The sequence below is a fragment of the Microcaecilia unicolor genome, chromosome 5 (assembly GCF_901765095.1).
Source record: "Microcaecilia unicolor chromosome 5, aMicUni1.1, whole genome shotgun sequence".
Taxonomy (NCBI): domain Eukaryota; kingdom Metazoa; phylum Chordata; class Amphibia; order Gymnophiona; family Siphonopidae; genus Microcaecilia; species Microcaecilia unicolor.
Window position 1 is genome coordinate 6,559,575 of NC_044035.1, and position 19,856 is coordinate 6,579,430.

The 19,856-nt window shown below is 47.3% G+C and overlaps 1 protein-coding gene across 3 annotated transcripts in view; it reads left to right on the plus strand.

The window, feature by feature from the left end:
- The window catches only part of EIF3A (eukaryotic translation initiation factor 3 subunit A), a 155,231-nt gene that overhangs the window by 120,978 nt on the left and 14,397 nt on the right, over positions 1-19,856 (plus strand). Inside the window, exons 19-21 of one of the 3 annotated variants that reach the window (XM_030202628.1) lie at positions 5,789-6,339; positions 6,418-6,645; positions 18,986-19,169. In XM_030202628.1, coding sequence (XP_030058488.1) covers positions 5,789-6,339; positions 6,418-6,645; positions 18,986-19,169 — 963 coding nt within the window. Of the gene's footprint in view, positions 1-5,788; positions 6,646-18,985; positions 19,170-19,856 lie in introns of all 3 variants that reach the window. The other 2 variants (XM_030202629.1, XM_030202627.1) reach the window with 2 other exon arrangements.

Consider the following 19,856-nt stretch of genomic DNA (forward strand, 5'->3'; position numbering starts at 1 on the left):
CGTTGCCGGACGGCTCCCTGGCCAGGGGTGTGTGGGAATTGCAGGACGCTTTGATGGGGCTGGAGGCGCAGCAGAGAACTCCACTGAAATACTACCATAGCTGCTTGCGAGACTCTCTAACACCATTGGACACTACTCTCATATGCGATAAATGGTCCAAAGAGCTTCGTTGGTGTTTGACATCACAACAGCTGGAGATTTGTTTGAAATCGTCCCAGGGAGTGACTGAGAATGCAGCATGGACAGAGATGAACTACAAATTCTTGCTGCGCCTCCATATTTCACCCCACAGAGCTTTCAGAGCAACTTTGCGAGAGTCAGATGATTGCCCTAAATGTGGGGGTCCGGGAGCATCCCTGGGACACATGTTTTGGTCATGTCCATTGGTGCGCTCATTTTGGCTGGCAATGGGCGGACAGGTGTCGGGCATGTGGAAGGTACGGTGGAGGCCTACTCCAGGCCAACTATTTGATACCTTTCTGGTGCAAGGGCCGCCACCAGAGGGCCTGAGGGCTTTTTTAAGGAGAGCTGTGTTGATGGGGAAAAGAACAATTTTACAGCAATGGATAATACGAGAAGCCCCCTGCACATCACACTGGCGTAGCGCCATGATGCAGTGCTGTTCAGTGGAGAAACAGAGGATCCGGGACCTGGCCTCTGTAAGGGGAGACCGTTTTTGTAAGGTTTGGTCACCGTTCTGGGATTCACTTACTTCCACAGCAAAAAGCAGGATTTTGAATTGTTAGGGGAGGGAGGGGGGAGGGGAATCAGTTGGACAGTTTGTTTGGAAGCAAAGGAAGAGGGAGGGGAGGGGGGGAGAAAAATGAAAATCATAGGTCCTGCGTATGTTTGAGCAGATTTGATATTTTCTTCTTTGTTAGATAAGTTTCTCTGTGAAAAGGTTTTTGTTTCTCAATGTTGTGGTCACAATATCTTGCATTGTATGAAGTTGTGCTAATAAACAATATTAAAAAAAAAAAAAGAAAAGGTACAGAGAAGGGTGACGAAAATGATAAAGGGGATGAGGGATGGGACAACTTCCTTATGAGGAAAGGCTGAAGCGTCTAGGGCTCTTCAGCTTGCAGAAAAGACAGCTGAGAGGAGATATGACAGAGGTCTATAAAATAATGAGTGGAATGGGCAGATGTAAATCATTTGTTTACTCTTTCCAAAAATACTAGGGGGCATGCGATGAAGCTACAAAGTAGTAAATCTAATACGAATTGGAGAAAATTCTTCTTCACTCAATGTGTAATTTAACTCTGGAATTCGTTGCCAGAGAATGTGATAAAGGAGATTAGCTTAGCGGGGTTTTAAAAAGGTCTGGCCAGCTTCCTAAAGGAAAAGTCCACAGATCATTATTAAATTGACTTGGAGAGGGGGGCCACGTGATGCACTGAGCAGGGCGTTTGTGTGTTGCTGAAGCTCTGGGACTCTCAGCCCTCAACTAATCTAATTTAGCAACCTTTTAAGCGGAGATGCCCGCATTTGGCAGCCTGTTCTATTAAGTACCTTATTGACAAGTATCTGGATAAGAGTCCGGCACTAATGGCTTGGTGCTGGGGCCGATTCTGTTTGAGTGGAAAACATAAAAAAGGATCTGCAGAAGGTAGAAGAATGGTCTAAGGTTTGGCAATTAAAATTCAATGTGAAGAAATGCAAAGTGATGCACTTAGGGAGTAGAAATCCATGGGAGACGTATGTGTTAGGTGGTGAGAGTCTGATATGTACGGACGGAGAGAGGGATTTTGGGGTGATAGTATCTGAGGATCTGAAGGCGACGAAACAGTGTGACAAGGTGGTGGCCGTAGCTAGAAGGTTGGTAGGCTGTATAGAGAGAGGTGTGACCAGCAGAAGAAAAGAGGTTTTAATGCCCCTGTATAAGTCGTTGGTGAGGTCCCACCTGGAGTATTGTGTTCAGTTTTGGAGGCCGTATCTTGTTAAGGATGTAAAAAGAATTGAAGTGGTGCAAGGAAAAGCTACAAGAATGGTATGGGATTTGCGTTACAAGACGTATGAGGAGAGACTTGCTGACCTGAACATGTATACCTTGGAGGAAAGGAGAAACGGGTGATATGATACAGACGTTCAAATATTTGAAAGGTATTAATCCGCAAACGAACCTTTTCCGGAGACGGGAAGGCAGTAGAACTAGAGGACATGAAATGAGATTGAAGGGGGGTAGACTCAAGAAAACTGTCAGGAAGAATTTTTTCACGGAGAGAGTGATGGATACTTGGAATGCCTTCCTGCGGGAGGTGGTGGAGATGAAAACGGTAGCGGAATTCAAACATGCGTGGGATAAACATAAAGGAATCCTGTTCAGAAGGAATGGATCCTTGGAAGCTTAGTGGAGATTGGGTGGCAGAGCCGGTGGTGGGAGGCAGGGCTGGTGCTTGGGAGGTGGGGCTAGTGCTGGGCAAGACTTCTACGGTCTGTGCCCTGAAAATGGCAGATACAAATCAAGGAAAGGTATACACAAAAAGTAGCACATATGAGTTTATCTTGTTGGGCAGACTGGATGGACCGTGCAGGTCTTTTTCTGCCGTCATCTACTATGTTACTATGTAAACTTCTGTACAGCTTCTCTCCACTATAAAAAGTGGCCATAAAACCCTTCATGACCTCACTATCTGTATATCCAATGCTGTGACCTATATGGATAGTGGCACTTTATATATGTATATTAAGTGGTGACGCTTGTTACTGTGCTGGCTGAAACCATGGCTTTAAATTAATTCTTTGCTTCGATCTTTACGGTAGAGGTGTTGCAGATAGATCCACACATGAGCCTTTCTTGTATGTAGAGATGCAAAAGAGTGCTTATACCTTCAGCTTCTCCACTGAAGTGAATATTCAGGAGAGAGACTTGCATGCTCTGCCTCCACTGCATGCAAATCTTTCTCATGAATATTCATTGTGGATATACTTAAAACCTAACAGGCTGGGGTTCCTCCAGAACCAGGGTTGGGAACCACTGACATATGGGTATGAGTAGAATATTGAACAACTGACTTGAGGTGAATCCTGACCCTGTCATAAGCTGAAAATTGGGGCGGGCATGGAGCTACTACTCTTAAGCCAAAATAGTAAAAGCCTGAATTCTCCGAGGACAAGCAGGCTGCTTGTTCTCACGGATGGGTGACGTCCACGGCAGCCCCTCCAATCGGAAACTTCACTAGCAAAGGCCTTTGCTAGCTCTCGCGCGCCCATGCGCACCGCACATGCGCGGCCGTCTTCCCGCCCGAACCAGCTCGTGTTCGTCAGTCTCTCGGTACTGAGACGGGAAGGAGACCGGTGACGATGCTTCTTTGACTTCTTCAAGCGAAACATGTCACCGGAGCTTCCCGGTACCGACGAGGAGGACGTAGAATCCAACCGTCGCTTCCTCGGGGCCGAGGCCGAAGAAGGTCGATCTCGGGGGGGGGGGGGGGCTGTACCGCAGGAGCCCTCAGGGCAGGGGGAGACCCACCCGAAGGCTCACCGCCACCAGCAGGGGAATGGACAGCCCTCACCTGCACTCCAGACGAAGCACCACCGTCCGACGACATCAGCAACAGCGGAGGTCCCGGTACCACCGACGTCGACGCAGCCTTTCGATATCTTGGTACCGATGATGCCGGAGGTAGAGGCATCGATGCCGAGGTCGAAGACTTCGATGCTGTCGAAGTCGATGCACTCGATGCCCGTGCTGTTGTCGTTGAAGAGCCCGAGAACAACGCGTTCCACTGGGCCAATCTCGCTACCTGAGTCCTCTTTTTCAAAAGAGCACAAAGACTGCAGGCCTGCGGGCGGTGCCCAGCCCCCAGACACTGAAGACACGAAGCGTGCCTATCAGTGAGTGAGATTACCCGGGCGCACTGGGTGCACTTCTTGAAGCCGCTGGAAGACTTCGATGACATTGGCGGAAAAATCACGCTGGCGAAATCAAAAGTCGCGATGAGGAAAAAGCTGGAAACACGGGAAAAGGGTAAAGACCGATCGGTCTCTTTTTTTTTTTTAAGCGAAAATCGCGAAGACGCGCGAGGCCAACTTGAGGGGCACGAAACGGCGGTAAAACACGACCGTCCCGAGCGCGGACAAAAGAAGACTGACGAACACGAGCCGGTTCAGGCAGGAAGATGGCCGCACATGCGCAGTGCGCATCGGCGAGCGAGGACTAGCAAAGGCCTTTGCTAGTGAAGTTTCCGATTGGAGGGGCTGCCGTGGACGTCACCCATCAGTGAGAACAATCAGCCTGCTGTCCTCGGAGAATACCTTCTACAGGTATGTAGCATTCGCTTTCTCCTCTGTCTAATGATCCAGGTAGCTGCCCTGCAGGCTTCTTGCTTTTGATGTATGTATATGAAAACATCTCTGTAGACTCAGGAGTAACATCAATAAATTTCTCTTCACAGAAAGAGTGGGTACATGTATGTTTTGGCCTTGTAGTAGAGGTCAAAACAGCAGCTACAGAATTCAGGAAAGCTTGGGATAAGCACAAAGGGTCTTTAGGGGGCAGAATGTGTGATTAAAGGGAGAGGTTATGTTTTTATTTTTAAGTCTGTACACCACTTTGTTTGGGAAATGCTTTTAAGTAAATCTTTTAATAAACTGAACTAAGCTATGCAGTAGTGTGTCAAGAGTCATAAGTCTTATGATTCTTACCTGTGGACATAATCTTGTTTCTTTTTCTTCAAAAAATGACAAAAATTCTGTGCCAAAAATGTATTTTAATGTTAGTCACCCATCACTGTTGTCCTCATTTCCTCCTCTCTTTTTTTTTTTTTAAATTTGAAATCAACCCGTGGTTTGGTAGCCTCATCAGTGTGGCACATGATAGTTGCTTATCAAGAGAGAAAAGGCAATTTCTTATGTGTAAATGATGTTCATTCTGATATAACAGCATTGCAATGAGTCACATTATTTACCTTCTCACACCCATGCATGCATGCGTGCTTTCTGAATAAGCTTTGGAAAAGTGTTATCACTCTATGTACTACCATTCAACAAAAGACAGGGAAAGCAGTTTACAGTAATGACCTAAAATAGACAGGCGTTCTGTGATTTGGCATGTTATGCAGGATACATGATGCATCAGTGCTGCTCATTGAACTGCTGTTTTATGAAGCAATTATCTTGCATCTTTGCTTAAATGCAGAGAGTGTTTTCTGGATTGAAAAAGAAATGTAACATTTAATTTACAGGCATGGTTAAATTGTGAATAGCATGTTGTAAGACATATTAACTGTGGATGCATAAACGCTTAAACTGGGAAATGATTAAAATTGATAGAATCAAGGCTTTCGGCTTAGTGATTGAAATCATGTTTTATATCAATCCACATGAGAAATTGCTTGCTAAATATCAGATACTAGAAAGGAGAATAGAACCAAGAAGGCTCAGCAATTTCCTCCTGCTCAATTAGAACCTGTCCTTGCTGGGATTATAATACTTCATATTTAACCAGTGGATTTCCCCATTTTAGTCATGTTGAGGCCATGCATTTCAGCAGCACTTCTCCTGCTCAGTGAGAGGCCACTGATCAAGAATAAAACCTCCATGTTCTGGAGAGAACAGCTAGCTAACAAGGAGGTTTTATTCTTGATCAGTGATTAGAACAGTCTTCCTCAAGAAGACTGTTTAATGTAGCATCTTTAGCCTCAGCCAGTCTTTGAATTGGGAGTCTGATCTGGGAATTGACTGTAGGTCTCCTCCTCCAAGGCAATGAGCAACAATGCTTCTGGGCTGTTAAAGCCATCCCATGTTTAGCATTTTCAGTTACTTATTTTGTTTTTTTTTCTCTTAGGGAAAAGCAGAATGAAGAAGAACACGATGAAGAAAAGTCACATAGCCAAGAGAATGACCGACCTCAGTCCGCCGTCAGTGAGGAAAATGACAGCGAACAGACTTCTGTTCCTAAGAGTAACAGGGAAACACCCCAGCGTGGTGTCATTGATGATGACAAGGGGCCCCGGCGAGGCACTGATTGGGGACCTAGGCGAGGCACTGATGATGACAGAGGACCCCGGCGAGGCGATGATTGGGGACCTAGGCGAGGCACTGATGATGACAGAGGACCCCGGCGAGGTGATGATTGGGGACCCAGGCGAGGCACTGATGATGACAGAGGACCCCGGCGAGGTGACGATTGGGGACCTAGGCGAGGCACTGATGATGACAGGGGACCCAGGCGAGGTGATGATTGGGGACCCAGGCGAGGCGGTGATGATGACAGGGGGCCCCGGCGAGGCGACGACTGGGGACCCAGGCGTGGTGCTGATGATGATAGGGGACCCCGGCGAGGCGATGACTGGGGACCCAGGCGAGGTGCTGACGAAGACAGGGGACCCCGGCGAAGTGATGACTGGGGACCCCGGCGAGGTGCTGACGAAGACAGAGGACCCCGACGAGGTGATGATTGGGGACCCCGGCGAGGAGGTGACGATGACAGAGGACCCCGGCGAGGAGCTGACGATGACAGGGGACCCCGGCGAGGAGCTGACGACGACTGGGGCCCAAGGCGAGGTGGTGATGATGACCGAGGGTCCCGACGCTTTGATCAAGACAGGGGATCCCGACGCTTTGGTGATGACGATCGTGGATCTTGGAGAGGTGGAGACGATGACAGGAGGCCTGCACCATGGAAGCCATCTGGAAAACCAGGTAATCACTGTGGTCTGCAAATCATAAGGTTAACAAGGAGTCTTGATATTTCCCTAAAATGACAAAATGCCTATTCTAGCTTGGGCAGATATTTTGCTTTATATAATCTACTTCATTTTTTTTTTTTTTCGTATAACTTTTTATTAAATTTTTATAGCTTTTAACATGCAAATTTGAGTTACAGCTTCTCAATATTTCCATCAACAGTATCGCATAGCTTTACATACTCCTGGTGCATAACATCTCTACATATCCTCTACCCCCATCCCCCTCCTCCCCATATCATGGTGGTGCTGATTCCTGTTCTTGTGCTTGATCTTGAAATTGTTCATAAGGTTGGTCCCTGAGCCATAGATGGCTTAAACAAATATTGGTACCCTCTCTTCCAGGTCTCCTTCGAGAATGTGCACTGCAGCGCTCCCTCCCACCTGTGAACATAGTATATCTGAGGATCAGTGCGTTGCAGCAATGCCATATACAGGCGTGACACGCTTCCTCTGCCCCCTCCCTTTCTTAATGCCACTTCTAGAGAGGTTTCCCCCAATTCCAACTCTTCTCGGGCCTTAGTGTGTATGTAGTTACGCACACAACAAGAGAATACTTGACCCCTGTCTTGTAGCCCATACTACTCTTGGAGTTCTGGAAATCCAATTACCTTGTCCATATCCCATAATTGACCCAATGTGTGCAGACCTGCTCGCGCCCAATGTTTATATGCTATCTCTGTAGTTCCTAAGGAGAACACTGGCGCATTGTGTATCCCTGTCTGATGAAAGTATTTCCTCTCTGGGAACCAGCGCTTCCTTATTTGATACCAGGTGTGTAGAACATGCCCTACCACTATTGGCATCCCCTTCTTTATGGTCCCCAGATCCTTCCCCGGCAACCACAGGATGTCACCTACTTCTCTCATCCCCAACCATGCTCTTTCCCAATGTAGCCATTTCTTAGTGACTGTCGGATGCCAATCCGCTAGGATCCTCAATTGGGCCGCCTGATAATATATGAAAAAGTTTGGTACTCCCATTCCGCCCCCCCCCCTCGCCTGTGGTGAAACATTATAGCCCGCCTCACCCGTGGTGGTCTTTTTTTCTCCAGATATACGCAAATAGTTTTCTATGGAGGCGGAAAAAAAAAGCTGTTAGGGATTGGGATGGGAAGTGCCATGAAAAGATATAATAATTTAGGTAACATCATCATTTTAATTGCATTTATGCGTCCTGTCCATGATATATTTAACCCTTCCCATTTATCCAGCTCTGCTAGCAACTCTTTTACTTTTATGGGAAAATTGGCCTCATATAGTTCCTCCGCTTTGGGAGTAATCTGCACCCCCAAGTATTTGATCGATTTAGTGGCCCAGACAAATGGGAATGCTGCCTTCACCTGGGAAATCTCCTGGTGGGGTATTGTGATATTGACCTTAAATCCCGATCTTTCCCCATATTGCTCCATTAATTCTACTGCCCTCCTTACTCATGGTTCAGGGTTTGTCAACGTCATTAGGATATCGTCTGCAAAGAGCATCATTTTGTGTTCCCTCTTTCCTCTCACCACTCCTTTGACTCCTGTATCCGCTCTGATAATACACGCCAGTGGCTCGATAGAGAGAGGAGACACTGCCCACCCCTGCCTTGTGCCTCTTTGCAGTTTTATGGACTCCTGAGTATGTTCCATTTATTTTTAGTACTGCTAATGGGGCCTGATAGAGTAGTTGTAGCCACTTTAAATAGCTTCCCCTTATCCCCACCTTTTGTATTATTGCGAACAGAAATGGCCATTCCACTCGGTCAAATGCTTTTTCTGCATCGACCGACAGTATTATTGCCGGCTCCTGCTCATCCCTCACCTGTTGAATTACATGTAATAGGCACCTTGTGTTATCAAATGCCTGACGCCCTGCTATAAATCCCACCTGATCTTCATGGATTAGCTTGGGCACAACTATTTGCTAGAATTTTTGTAAAGATTTTATAGTCAACATTTAGAAGGGATATTGGTCTGTAAGACCCACACTGCTGTGGATCCTCCCCAGTTTTAAGCAATAGGGTCACCGCCGCCAAGCGCCATGTATAGGGCAGCTCTTGTGCCTTGCCAAAAGACTGAAACAGTCTTAGCAAAAGCGGTGCCAGTATAGAGACATATACTACTACTACTTAACATATATATTTTGGCTGGAAACCCATCGGGTCCCGGTGCCTTGGCCTGTGGTAGCTCTTTGATCGCTTCCTTGATCTCATCCAACTTTATGGGTGCTGACAGGTTTTCCCTTTCCCCTTGTGACATCTGGGGCATCTCCAACCCTAGCATATATTCTTCAATGTTATTGGGGCCAATTTCCACTTCGGATTTATATAGATTTGTATAAAAATTATGAAAAGCTACTTGAATATCTCCTGTTTGAGTGACCATTTGGCCTTGCTGATTAATTAGACTACTAATATGATTACGGTGTGCCTGTTTTTTTCAGTTTATTCGCTAGGAGCCTACTCACTTTATCCCCCATCTCATAGTATTCCTGTTGCACCTTCTGCATCTGACTGGCCACTCCCGCCATCTGTAGTTCATTAAGTTGCATTCTAAGTTTATGACGTTCCTCCAGTGCCTTCCTATCCGTGGGATCTGCTTTATGCTTTCGCTCTGCCCTCTCCATCTCACCCCTTAACGCCTGTTTTTTTTTTTTTTTTTTTTTGCTTTTGCTTTATTTAATTTTTTTTTTTATTTTATTTAGTTACATTTGTACCCCGCGCTTTCCCACTCATGGCAGGCTCAATGCGGCGGGCAATGGAGGGTTAAGTGACTTGCCCAGAGTCACAAGGAGCTGCCTGTGCCTGAAGTGGGAACCCAACTCAGTTCCTCAGTTCCCCAGGACCAAAGTCCACCACCCTAACCACTAGGCCACTCCTCCACTGTTGCTACTATTTGAGATTCTACATGGAATGTTGCTATTCCACTAGCAACATTCCATGTAGAAGTCGGCCCTTGCAGATCACCAATGTGGCCGCGCAGGCTTCTGCTTCTGTGAGTCTGACGTCCTGCACGTACGTGCAGGTCGTCAGACTCACAGAAACAGAAGCCTGCGCAGCCTTCTACATGGAATGTTGCTAGTGGAATAGCAACATTCCATGTAGAATCTCCAATAATAGCAACATTCCATGTAGAATCTCCAATAGTATCTATTTTATTTTTGTTACATTTGTACCCTGTGCTTTCCCACTCATGGCAGGCTCAATGCGGCTTACATCGGGTAATGGAGGGTTAAGTGACTTGCCCAGAGTCACAAGGAGCTGCCTGTGCTGGGAATTGAACTCAGTTCCTCAGTTCCCCAGGACCAAAGTCCACCACCCTAACCACTAGGCCACTCCTCCACTCTTGAGCGAAATTAGCTGCCCCCTCAGCACAACCTTTAAGCCTTCCCATAAACTCACTGGGTGAATTTCCTCCAGATCATTAAATTATATACTGTTCTATCTTCCCCGCATTTTCTGGCTCATTTAGCAAAGCTTCATCTAAGCGCCATTGTCGGATTCCTCCCACTTCCCTTCCTATCCTTATCTTCAGAAGAATCGGGGCATGGTCTGACCATGTGAGCAACTCTATTTGTGTCTTATGCATATCCTTGGCCACCAACCCATCCCCCAGCCACATATCTATCCTAGAATACGTGTTGTGTGTAGTTGAGTAGAAGGTATAGTCTTTCTCCTTTCCATGTGATACCCTCCAAAGGTCAATCATACCCCACCTACTCATCAGTTTTTTCAGGTCCTCTTTATCCTTTTTTGCATACCCTGCTTGTCCGGCTGAATTATCTAAACGAGGGTCTATTGTCAGGTTAAAATCTCCACCCATTAGCAGCTTGCCTTGCACATTCTGTCGGAGCTTTTGTTCTATTTCTTCCAAAAAAGCCCCCTGTCCTTCATTCGGTGCATATACTGTAACAAATGTATACTGAATCTTGTACAGGGAGGCTATCACCAGCAAAAACCTGCCCACCTTATCTCTTACAGTTTTTATAATTTCCCATGACAAAGCATCTTTTTTTGCATTTGAAAATGTCTCTTATGAGAGGAGTATTTACAGGCTTGTTCCTGGTTATGACAAAAAATTCCTTTCCGAGGAGAGGAGACCCAAGTGAGTCCAGCTTTACCATTCTTCTCAAAGCGTATGCACATCATACGACCTGAGGTTGTAAAAGACCCCTGAGGCCTTTGGGCCGAAACACGGCCGTGTCGGGTCATCTATTTTTTTTTTTTTTTAAATGAATAAATATATTTTTTGGTAACTTCATTCATTCTCATCACTTTTTTTTATACTGTATCTCAAGGTTCCGTGAGGGTTTGTACCTCCTTTTTTGTGGCTAAAGCATCTGAGAATGCCATAAGTACCCCCCCTTTTTTTATGATTTTGATTATTCGTGGAGTGTATTATTGTTGGATATCTCTTGTGGGATATCAATTTCTCATGATCTTTTTTTTAAGTGTGTTTCTTGCAACATAACATCACTGTTTAACCTCAACATATCTGTGAACATACGTTTTCGCTTTATTGGCGAATTGAGACCTTTAACATTCCAACTTACACAATTAAACATTCTCTATATATACGTCCCCATCTTTTTTGCCTATTCAGCCACCACCAGATATTTTGATACTGATTCCTGCCCTTCCCCCCTCCCCATCCTTCCCCAAACCATTGAAGACATGTCTCATTGTCTTCTTGAGTCATGTCTATTACTGGAAGGGGTGACGTCCCCCATCGTCTCACAGCCTGTTATATCATGTCCTTCCCCATGGATTAGTTTCTCTCACCATTTGGCTCCTGTTCTGCAGCAGATTTTCACTCGCCCCCTCAAAAGACAGTCTTAGTCCTCTTCAATGTCCCACTTGTGGATCCAGTTGTTTCTCCGAGATCTGTCGTCTCAGCCGACCGCAGCCATGCGATATCCTTTGCCATTTGGGCTTGGTTGCCCTCGCTACTCCGCCTTGTTCCTGTCGCAGATTATCTGTCGCTGTGTCCGTTTGCTTGAGATATTCTTGCGCTTCCTCTAGTCATGCTACTCTTCTGTTTTCCCTCCTGAAAAAAAGTTAGCGCAAAGAGATATTGCCACTTGTATGGTATTCCCTCCTCTCTGAGTTGCAGTGTTAATGGTCACAATTCCCCTCGCCTTTTTAGGGTTATAGCTGATATATCTTGATAAAGCTCTATCGGGTAGCTTTCCCAGACTAGAGAGCTCGCCATTCTCGCTTTCTTCATCACAGCTTCTTTAATTTTAAATTCTGTGAAGCATGCCACAATGTCTTTGGGCTGATTCACCCTCCACCCGCCCCAACATGCGTGCGCTCTTTCTAAACGGACTGTAGTTTTATCATATGGCATCTCCTCCGTTGATAATAGTTGCACTGTGATGGATTGCACCACTTCTTCACAATTAACAAACTCTGGATTCTCTGGCACTCCTCGGATTCTAATATTGGAGCGTCTGCTCCTATTCTCCAAGTCCTCCATTTTATCTATGAGGTACCTGGCCTCTGTTTTCTGCTCATTGAGTTGCTGTTCCAGTGCCTTGATCGCTTCTGATTGTTCTTCCTGGCCATTTTTGACCTCCATCACACGATTGCCCAATTCTGATATTTCTCCTCTCAGCTCCGAGCTCAATTGAGCAAAGTCCTTTCTCACCTCCTTAAGTTCCGTTTTAATTTCCTGGAACCATGTGCATAGTTTCGTCCAGACCTCCGGTTCTACCTCCGATCTTTCAATCGGCGAGTCTCCTCGTGCTCGCTCCGAGTCTGTTTGCTTCGCTCTCGCTGCTTGGGCGCCATTTTCTTCCGCCTGCATCCCTCCATTTCTGGCTACCTGCTGGTACGAAAACGCTGTTAAATCTGGCGATTTGCGCTTTGAATGAGACATTTGCCTCCGCTTTTGTTTGCCTGTCAAATGCGGTTTTCTCAGTCTTTTTCCCGGGGGTAGGGAAGCTAGAAATTCGCTATTTTTAGGCTGGTAGATGGGAGCTTCGTTTTCACTGCTCCATTCACTAGCGTGATGTCACTTCCTCCGTCTACTTCATTTTTTACATCATTTCATTTCTTAGTACTGTTTAAGGGCATCTTTTACAAAGGTGCGGTAGCATTTTTACTGTGTGCTAAATGCGTCATAGGACTATATAGGCATCTCTGGTGTGCTTTTTTTTTTTTTGTGTGAGCTAAAAATGTTAGTGCACCCTTTATAAAAGACCCACTACATGAATAAGACATGTATTTTAGGGGATAGCTCATCCTATCTTACACTTAAAAAAGTACAGGGAAGGACAACAGAGGTGATCAAGGACATTGTGTGTTTCTTTCTGTGGGAAAAGACACATAACAAAAGTTCTCTCCAGCTTGGAGATATGGAATCCATATCTGTGAAAGGATATATATAGAAAGTCTGTAGGCAGTCTAGAGCAAGGTTACTAAAATGATAAAGGGTCTTTTCCAAAAGCCATGTGAGGTGTGACTGAGAGGAGACAGAATAGAGGTCTATGAAATGGTGAGAGATTTGGAGAAAGTAAATGCGGAACTGTTCACGATTTTATAGTACAGTATTTAATAAAATTTTAAGGTTGCAGGTTTAAAACAAATTCCTCAGCGACCCTCCAGACCGGTCAAGACTCTTGGGTCATGCACTCCTACCAGCAAAGGGAGACTGAGAAACCATCCAGTTCTGTATATCTGCCAGTCCCCCTAATCCATATGATCCAAGACATGATGGGTCACACAGTGTTAAAGGTGCATTTCTCAGCAACCCTCTAGACCAGTCAAGACACTTGGGTTGTGCACGCCTACCAGCAGAGGGAGACTGAGAACACTCAACTTTGAACACTGTATACAACCTGTGCAGATCCTTAACCAGCCAGTATTTCTCAGTCTCCAGCAGAGGGTAGATGTGCAGCATGACCGTTCTGGTAAGACCTAGGGGGTCCTTGGTGCTCTGGGTCTCTCTTTTGGAGTTTTTTTTTTTTTTTTTTTTAATGGAAGTAACCCTGTACTTGGGACCTCTTTGGATTTCTGTGGTGTGGGTCCAGTGGGACCCTGATTTCCCCTTGGGGTGTTACACCTGGGTGGCTGGGACCCTCCCCCTCCACTGCTCTACTGAGTGGAGTTTTGTGCCTCAGCTGCCGTGTTTGAGTGGGAGCCTCGAGTGCCAGTTCAGCCTGCAGCAACAGGGCTCAAATAAAGAAAAAACAAAGCTTGGGGTTGGTGCTGGTGCCTGTGCCTTTTTCTCTGTGCTGTCCAGGAGAGCAGAGGTTTCTGGTTTTTGTTGGTTTTGGCACCGGATCGCGTTTCCCCCCCTCTCTTACCGTGACTATATGTGCAATGAAACTACTCCGCTGCCACTTATGTGCATGCCGGGGAGTTGAGACGTCAGGTTCTCAGTGCCTGCTCTGTGGGGAGGTGAAGCCTCTGTCGACCACACCTCCCGAGTTGACTGCGGAGATTCCCGTGGTAGACTCAGCTGGGGCTGAGACGGTCATGCAGGCAGGTTCGGCAGCAGCGGTACTGTTTTCAGCGGGAACCACCGCCATCTTGGATTCCTTCCACATTGCAGAGCCGTCTCTGCTTTTGCAGGGTGAAATTTGCTGGTTGCTCAGGAGAGTTTATGTGGACTCTTTATCAGGCTTGGAAATTGGGTCCGATAGCAGCAAAGAGACCTCGCCTGGACTGGGCTGAGGATCTGGAGGCTCGTTTTCTTCCGGGATCCAAGGAAGCTTTTAGTGGTCTTGGGGAGGAGGAGGACCCCCTGGAGTCATCTTGGGAAAAGGACTTTTCCCTGCCTGAGGAGGACCCCTCGATGGTCAGGATTTTTCACAGGGATGAGCTGACAGAGCTGATAGACCAGGTGTCTTCTACTCTTAAGTTTGAACCTGCAGAGACCCCCACGGGGGATACTAAGCAGGTAGACACTTTTGTTAAGGGGATTCGGTGTCCTCTGTGGTCTTTTCCCATGAATAAAGATCTTAGGGAGATGGTGCTACAAGAGTGGTCACCTCCAGATGTCCCTTGTAACTCGGGCTATGGCTAGGCTTTATCCTCTTCCTCAGGAAGAGTGGATGCGGTAGTTATGGCGGTGACTAAAGCTATGGCTATTCCAGTGGATGGTGGCGTGGCGCTCTGTGACCCCCAAGATAGGAAGCTAGAATCTTTTCCTAAGTGTAGTTTTGATTTGTTGGCTAGTGCTCCAAGCGTCTGTGAGTGGCGGTTTAGTGGCTTGCGCTTGTTTCCGCTGGGCTGAGAAACACTTGGATGATCTTGTTGTAGACAGGAATTGGCCAAGTTAGGGATGGGCTGTTCCTTCTTAGCTGATGCTCTTTATAATTTGCTTCAGTGTCAGTGAAGAATATGCTCTGGTGGTTGGGCCGCAGACGTGACCTAGTTGGTATGCGGTCTCGGGGAAGCTAAGGTTCCACAGCTTCCAGAGGTTTGACCCAAATCTAGTAGTGGGGGGGGGGGGGGGCATCATTGTGTGGTCGTTTTTGTGAGGCTTGGCTTTACAGGCTGGGCAGGTCGGGCGGAGCTCCCAGAGATCATATTTTTCAGTGGACACAGTCCTTTTGAGGGGGGCACTATGGAGGGCGTGACTCCTTGGGCAGTTCCGCTCGCAACTCTAAATGAGGGTGTGGGAGGGGGGTCTAGCCTCTGGTGTGCATGGGTGCTCGGTTGAGGCAGTTTTACCAGAGGGTAAACCCAGATCACGTTGGACCAGTGAGTTCTAGAAGTAGTACGCGACAGATATGCGCTGGAGTTCAACCTCCCGCTTCCCGATTTATTTCTCGTATTTCCATGCCGCTCTTGGCTCAAGGCGAGATACTCTTCTTCGTCTGATCCATTTGAGTGCGGTAGTGCCCATGCCCCACTGGGAACCAGAGGACAAGCAGCTATTCTATTTATTTTGTGGAGCCCAAGAAGGAGGGCTCCTTTAGACCCATTTTAGACCTCAAGAGGGTCAATGGGGTTCTGAAAGTTCCCTCTTTTTGGATGGAAACATTGCACTTGGTCATTGTCTCAGTTCGGCGAGGGGAGTTCCTCACTTCCCTCGATTTGACAGAAACCTATTTGCACGTTCCCATCCGAGTGGCTCATCAGCGTTTTCTTCATTTTGCTGTCTTAGGGAAGCATTTTCAATTCTGTGCTCTGCCATTCGATCTTGCGACAGCACCACGGACCCTTTCCAAGGTCATGGTGGTTGTGGCTGCTGCTCTGTGGAAGCAGGGCATCTTGGTCCACCCCTGTCTAGACGGTTGATTCAGGCGAAGTCACGGTTGGAGAGCGAAACAGCAATCGCACGTGTGGTGAAATTCCTGGAGTCACTGGGCTGGGTGGTGAACCCGGCCAAAAGTCATTTGCTACCGTTGCAGTCCCTGGAGTATCTAGGGGTTCATTTCGATACATTGATGGGCCACGTGTTTCTGCCTCCCACTAGGATTTCCAGTCTGCAGGGGCAGGTTTGGCAGCTTCTGTCAGAGAAGGCTCCTGCGGGCCCGTTCTTACCTCAGGTGCTGGGACTGATGGCAGCAGCAATAGAAGTGGTCCCGTGGGTCAGGGCGCACATGCGGCAGTTGCAGCTTGCTCTTCTGGCTCACTGGTCTCTGCTGATGCAGGACTTGGAGGAGCAATTCTCTGACGGGAGCCCCCACCACAGTCTACGGTGGTCGCTACACACACACCGAATCTGGAGAAGGGCATACCTCTGGAGCCTCCTGAGTGGGTAGTTCTCTCCACGGATGGCAGCCATGGGTTGTGGGGGGGGGGGGGGGGGGCTCACTGCCTCGGCCAGGTAGCTCAGGGCTGTTGGTCAATGGAGGAGGCTTGATGGTCCATCAGTCGGTTGGAGACACAGGCTATACGGTTGGCTCTGGAGTCCTTCCAGTCACTGCTCTTGGGCAGAGCCTTAAGAGTTCTCTCCGACAACACAATGGCCATGACCTATGTCAATCAGCAAGGGGGCCCGAAGAGCTGGCTGGTTGCCGAGGAGGCAGTGTTAATGCGCTGGGCGGCAGTTCGTCTTCAAGATTTCTTGGCAGGACACATGGCCGGCGTGGACAGTGTGAATGTGGACTTTCTGAGCAGGCACACTCTAGATACCGGAGAGTGATCTCTTCATCGTTTGGTCTTCGACCACATTGTGTTGAAATGGGGTCTACCAGTGATGGATCTCATGGTGTCAGCCGACAATGCTCAGGTGCCACACTATTTATTTCAGTCGACGGAGGGATCCTCGGTCCGAAGGGATCGATGCATTGGTTCTTCTGTGGCCTCCTCAGGTGTTACTGTATGTGTTTCCCCTGTGGCTGTTGGTGGGTCGGGTGGTTCAGCAGTTCGAGTGTCACTTGGGCCCAGTGATTCTGGTGGCCCCAAATTGGCCATGTCGTCTGTGGTATGGAGATCTAGTGTGTCTGGCAGAGCAGGAGTCACTTCCTCTAGGGGAGATGGTCCTGTTGTATCCAAGTCCGATCGTGACGCCCGACCCATCTCCGTTCTCGCTTACGGCTTGGCTCTTAAGAGGAGTCGGTTGAGGAAGAAAGGTTTTTTTTTCCCCAAAGTAAGTGCTACTATGCTTCGGTCATGTAAACGGTCCACCTCATTGGCTTATGTGCGTGTGTGGCACGTTTTTGAGAGTTGGTGCCAGGATCGTTCTTATCTTCCTTTGCGAACTTCTATCGCAGAGATTTTGGAGTTTTTGCAGGATGGGTTGGACAGGGTTTTAGCTCTGTCCTTCTTGAAAGTGCAGGTTGCAGCTTTGGCCTGTTTCCAGGGGAAGGTTCAGGGGATGTCCTTGGTTTCTTCTCCGGATGTGGTCTGTTTTTTGCGGGAGGAGGGGGGGGGGGAGCTGATTCGTCCACCACAGTGTCTGTTGGTCCCTCCGTGGGATTTGAATCTCGTTTTGGAGGTGCTACTGGGTGCTCCTTTTAAACCATTGGAGACTAGCACCTGCAAGGACCTTACCCGGCAGACGTTGTTTTTGGTGGCCATTTCCTCCTCGCAAAGGATTTCGGAGCTGCAGGCTTTGTCATGTAGAACTCCTTTTTTATCTTTTTCCTAGGAGAAGGTTTCGCTGAAGCCGTTAATGTCTTTTTTTTTTTTTTTTTTTTGCCAAAGTTGGTTTCTGATTTTCATGTGAATCAGGTGATTTCCTTGCCGGTTCTGGGAGATAGAGCAGGGGATTAGACGCAACTTCGTCTGGGGAAGCTGGATGTCCGACGAGTCTTGGGTTCTTATCTGAAGAGGACACAAGATTTTTGAGCCTTGGACAGATTGTTCTGTATGGAGAACCTAAGAAGGGGGCGGCCGCTTCCAAGGCAACGATAGCCAGGTGGCTGAAGGAGGCGGTTGCTTTGGCCTACTTGCTCAAGGGTCACGATGTGCCATTGGTTCTCAAAGCACGGTCCACTAGGGGGTGGCTTCCTGGGCGGAATGCAGCTTGATTCCTTCGCAGGACATTTGCAGGGCAGTGGTCTCATCCTGTTTGTATTCCTTTGTGTGAAGCATTATAGAATTGACGTACAGGTGAAAGAGGGTGTGAGGTTTGGAACTTCAGTTTTGACCTCTGGTTTTTGAGGGTCCCACCCTTAGATGTTTACTGCTTTGGTACTTCCTAATAGTCTTGACCGGTCTGGAGGGTTGCTGAGGAAGGTGAAATTAGGCCTTACCTGCTAATTATTTTTTCCTCTAGACCCTCCTGACCAGTCAAGAGTCCTCCCTGTGTTTCGATATAGTGTCTCTCTGTGTGGTTTTTTGAGGTGTGGCTGATGAATAGTATGCATCTGTACAATACTGGTCTAGTAGATACCAGGTGTAGTTTCTGGTGGTATACTGGTGCAGGTTGGGGTGCTGGTTGCACTCAGTCTGCAGAAGCACGGTCATGTTTGGGAGGAGTTCCATGTACAGGGTTATGTGAAGTTATTTCTTTCTTTTCTCTGCTTGGTTATGGGTATGCTGGCTGGTTGGGGTTCTGCACAGGTTACATAAGTATTGCCAAACTGGGAAAGACCAAAGGTCCATCAAGCCCAGCATCCTGTTTCCAACAGTGGCCAATCCAGATCACAAATACCTGGCAAGATCCCAGGTTACATATACAGTGTTCAAAATTGAGTGTTCTCAGTCTCCTGTGTGTATAACCCAAGCGTCTTGACCAATCTGGAGGGTGTAGAGGAAAGAAAATTAGCAGGTAAGGCCTAATTTCACCATTCTGGCTAAGTTCACATGCCAGCCTCCTAAGTTATCTAAACTCCCTTGAATACCATGTTTTAAAATCAACATAATTCTAATTGTGGTGTAAAACGACTTTTAATGTTTCAATCATGAAGGTGGCTGGCGAGAGAGAGAAAAAGCTCGAGAAGACAGCTGGGGACCCCCTCATGAGTCCAGAGCTTCAGAAGATTGTGGCTGGGAACAGGGCAAAGAACGGGATCGAGATCATGAGAACAATGACGAAGATCATGATCAGGACCTTGATCATGATGATAGCCTCCGAGACAGACGCCCCTTGAGGTCTGTTAGCTGCTATTTTCTGTATTCTGTAATGCAACGACTTCAAACTAGTCTGCAGCGATGGCCACAATGTACAGATGAACAGAGTGAAGGTTTAAATGACATACTTATTTCTTACTTGGTGTATACAGTTTGAGTAGTGAAATTTATTAAGCCCTTCCTGGCCACTTAATGATTGTGAGCGATTTGCTAAACCTTTAGGTTTGTTTTTTTTTTAGTGTTACTGATAAATCTTACAACATTGAAGCACCCCATTCTTAGGTCTTTGAATGTATGTATGTAGCTGTTTTTTTTTTTTGTCACATTTGTACCCCGCGCTTTCCCACTCATGGCAGGCTCAGTGCGGCCTACATGGGGCAATGGAGGGTTAAGTGACTTGCCCAGAGTCACAAGGAGCTGCCTGTGCCTGAAGTGGGAATCAAACTCAGTTCCTCAGGACCAAAGTTCACCACCCTAACCACTCTAGGCCACTCCTCCACTGTTGCTACTATTTGAGATTCTACATGGAATGTTGCTATTCCACTAGCAACATTCCATGTAGAAGTCGGCCCTTGCAGATCACCAATGTGGCCGCGCAGGCTTCTGCTTCTGTGAGTCTGACGTCCTGCACATACGTGCAGGACGTCAGACTCATAGAAACAGAAGCCTGCGCAGCCTTCTACATGGAATGTTGCTAGTGGAATAGCA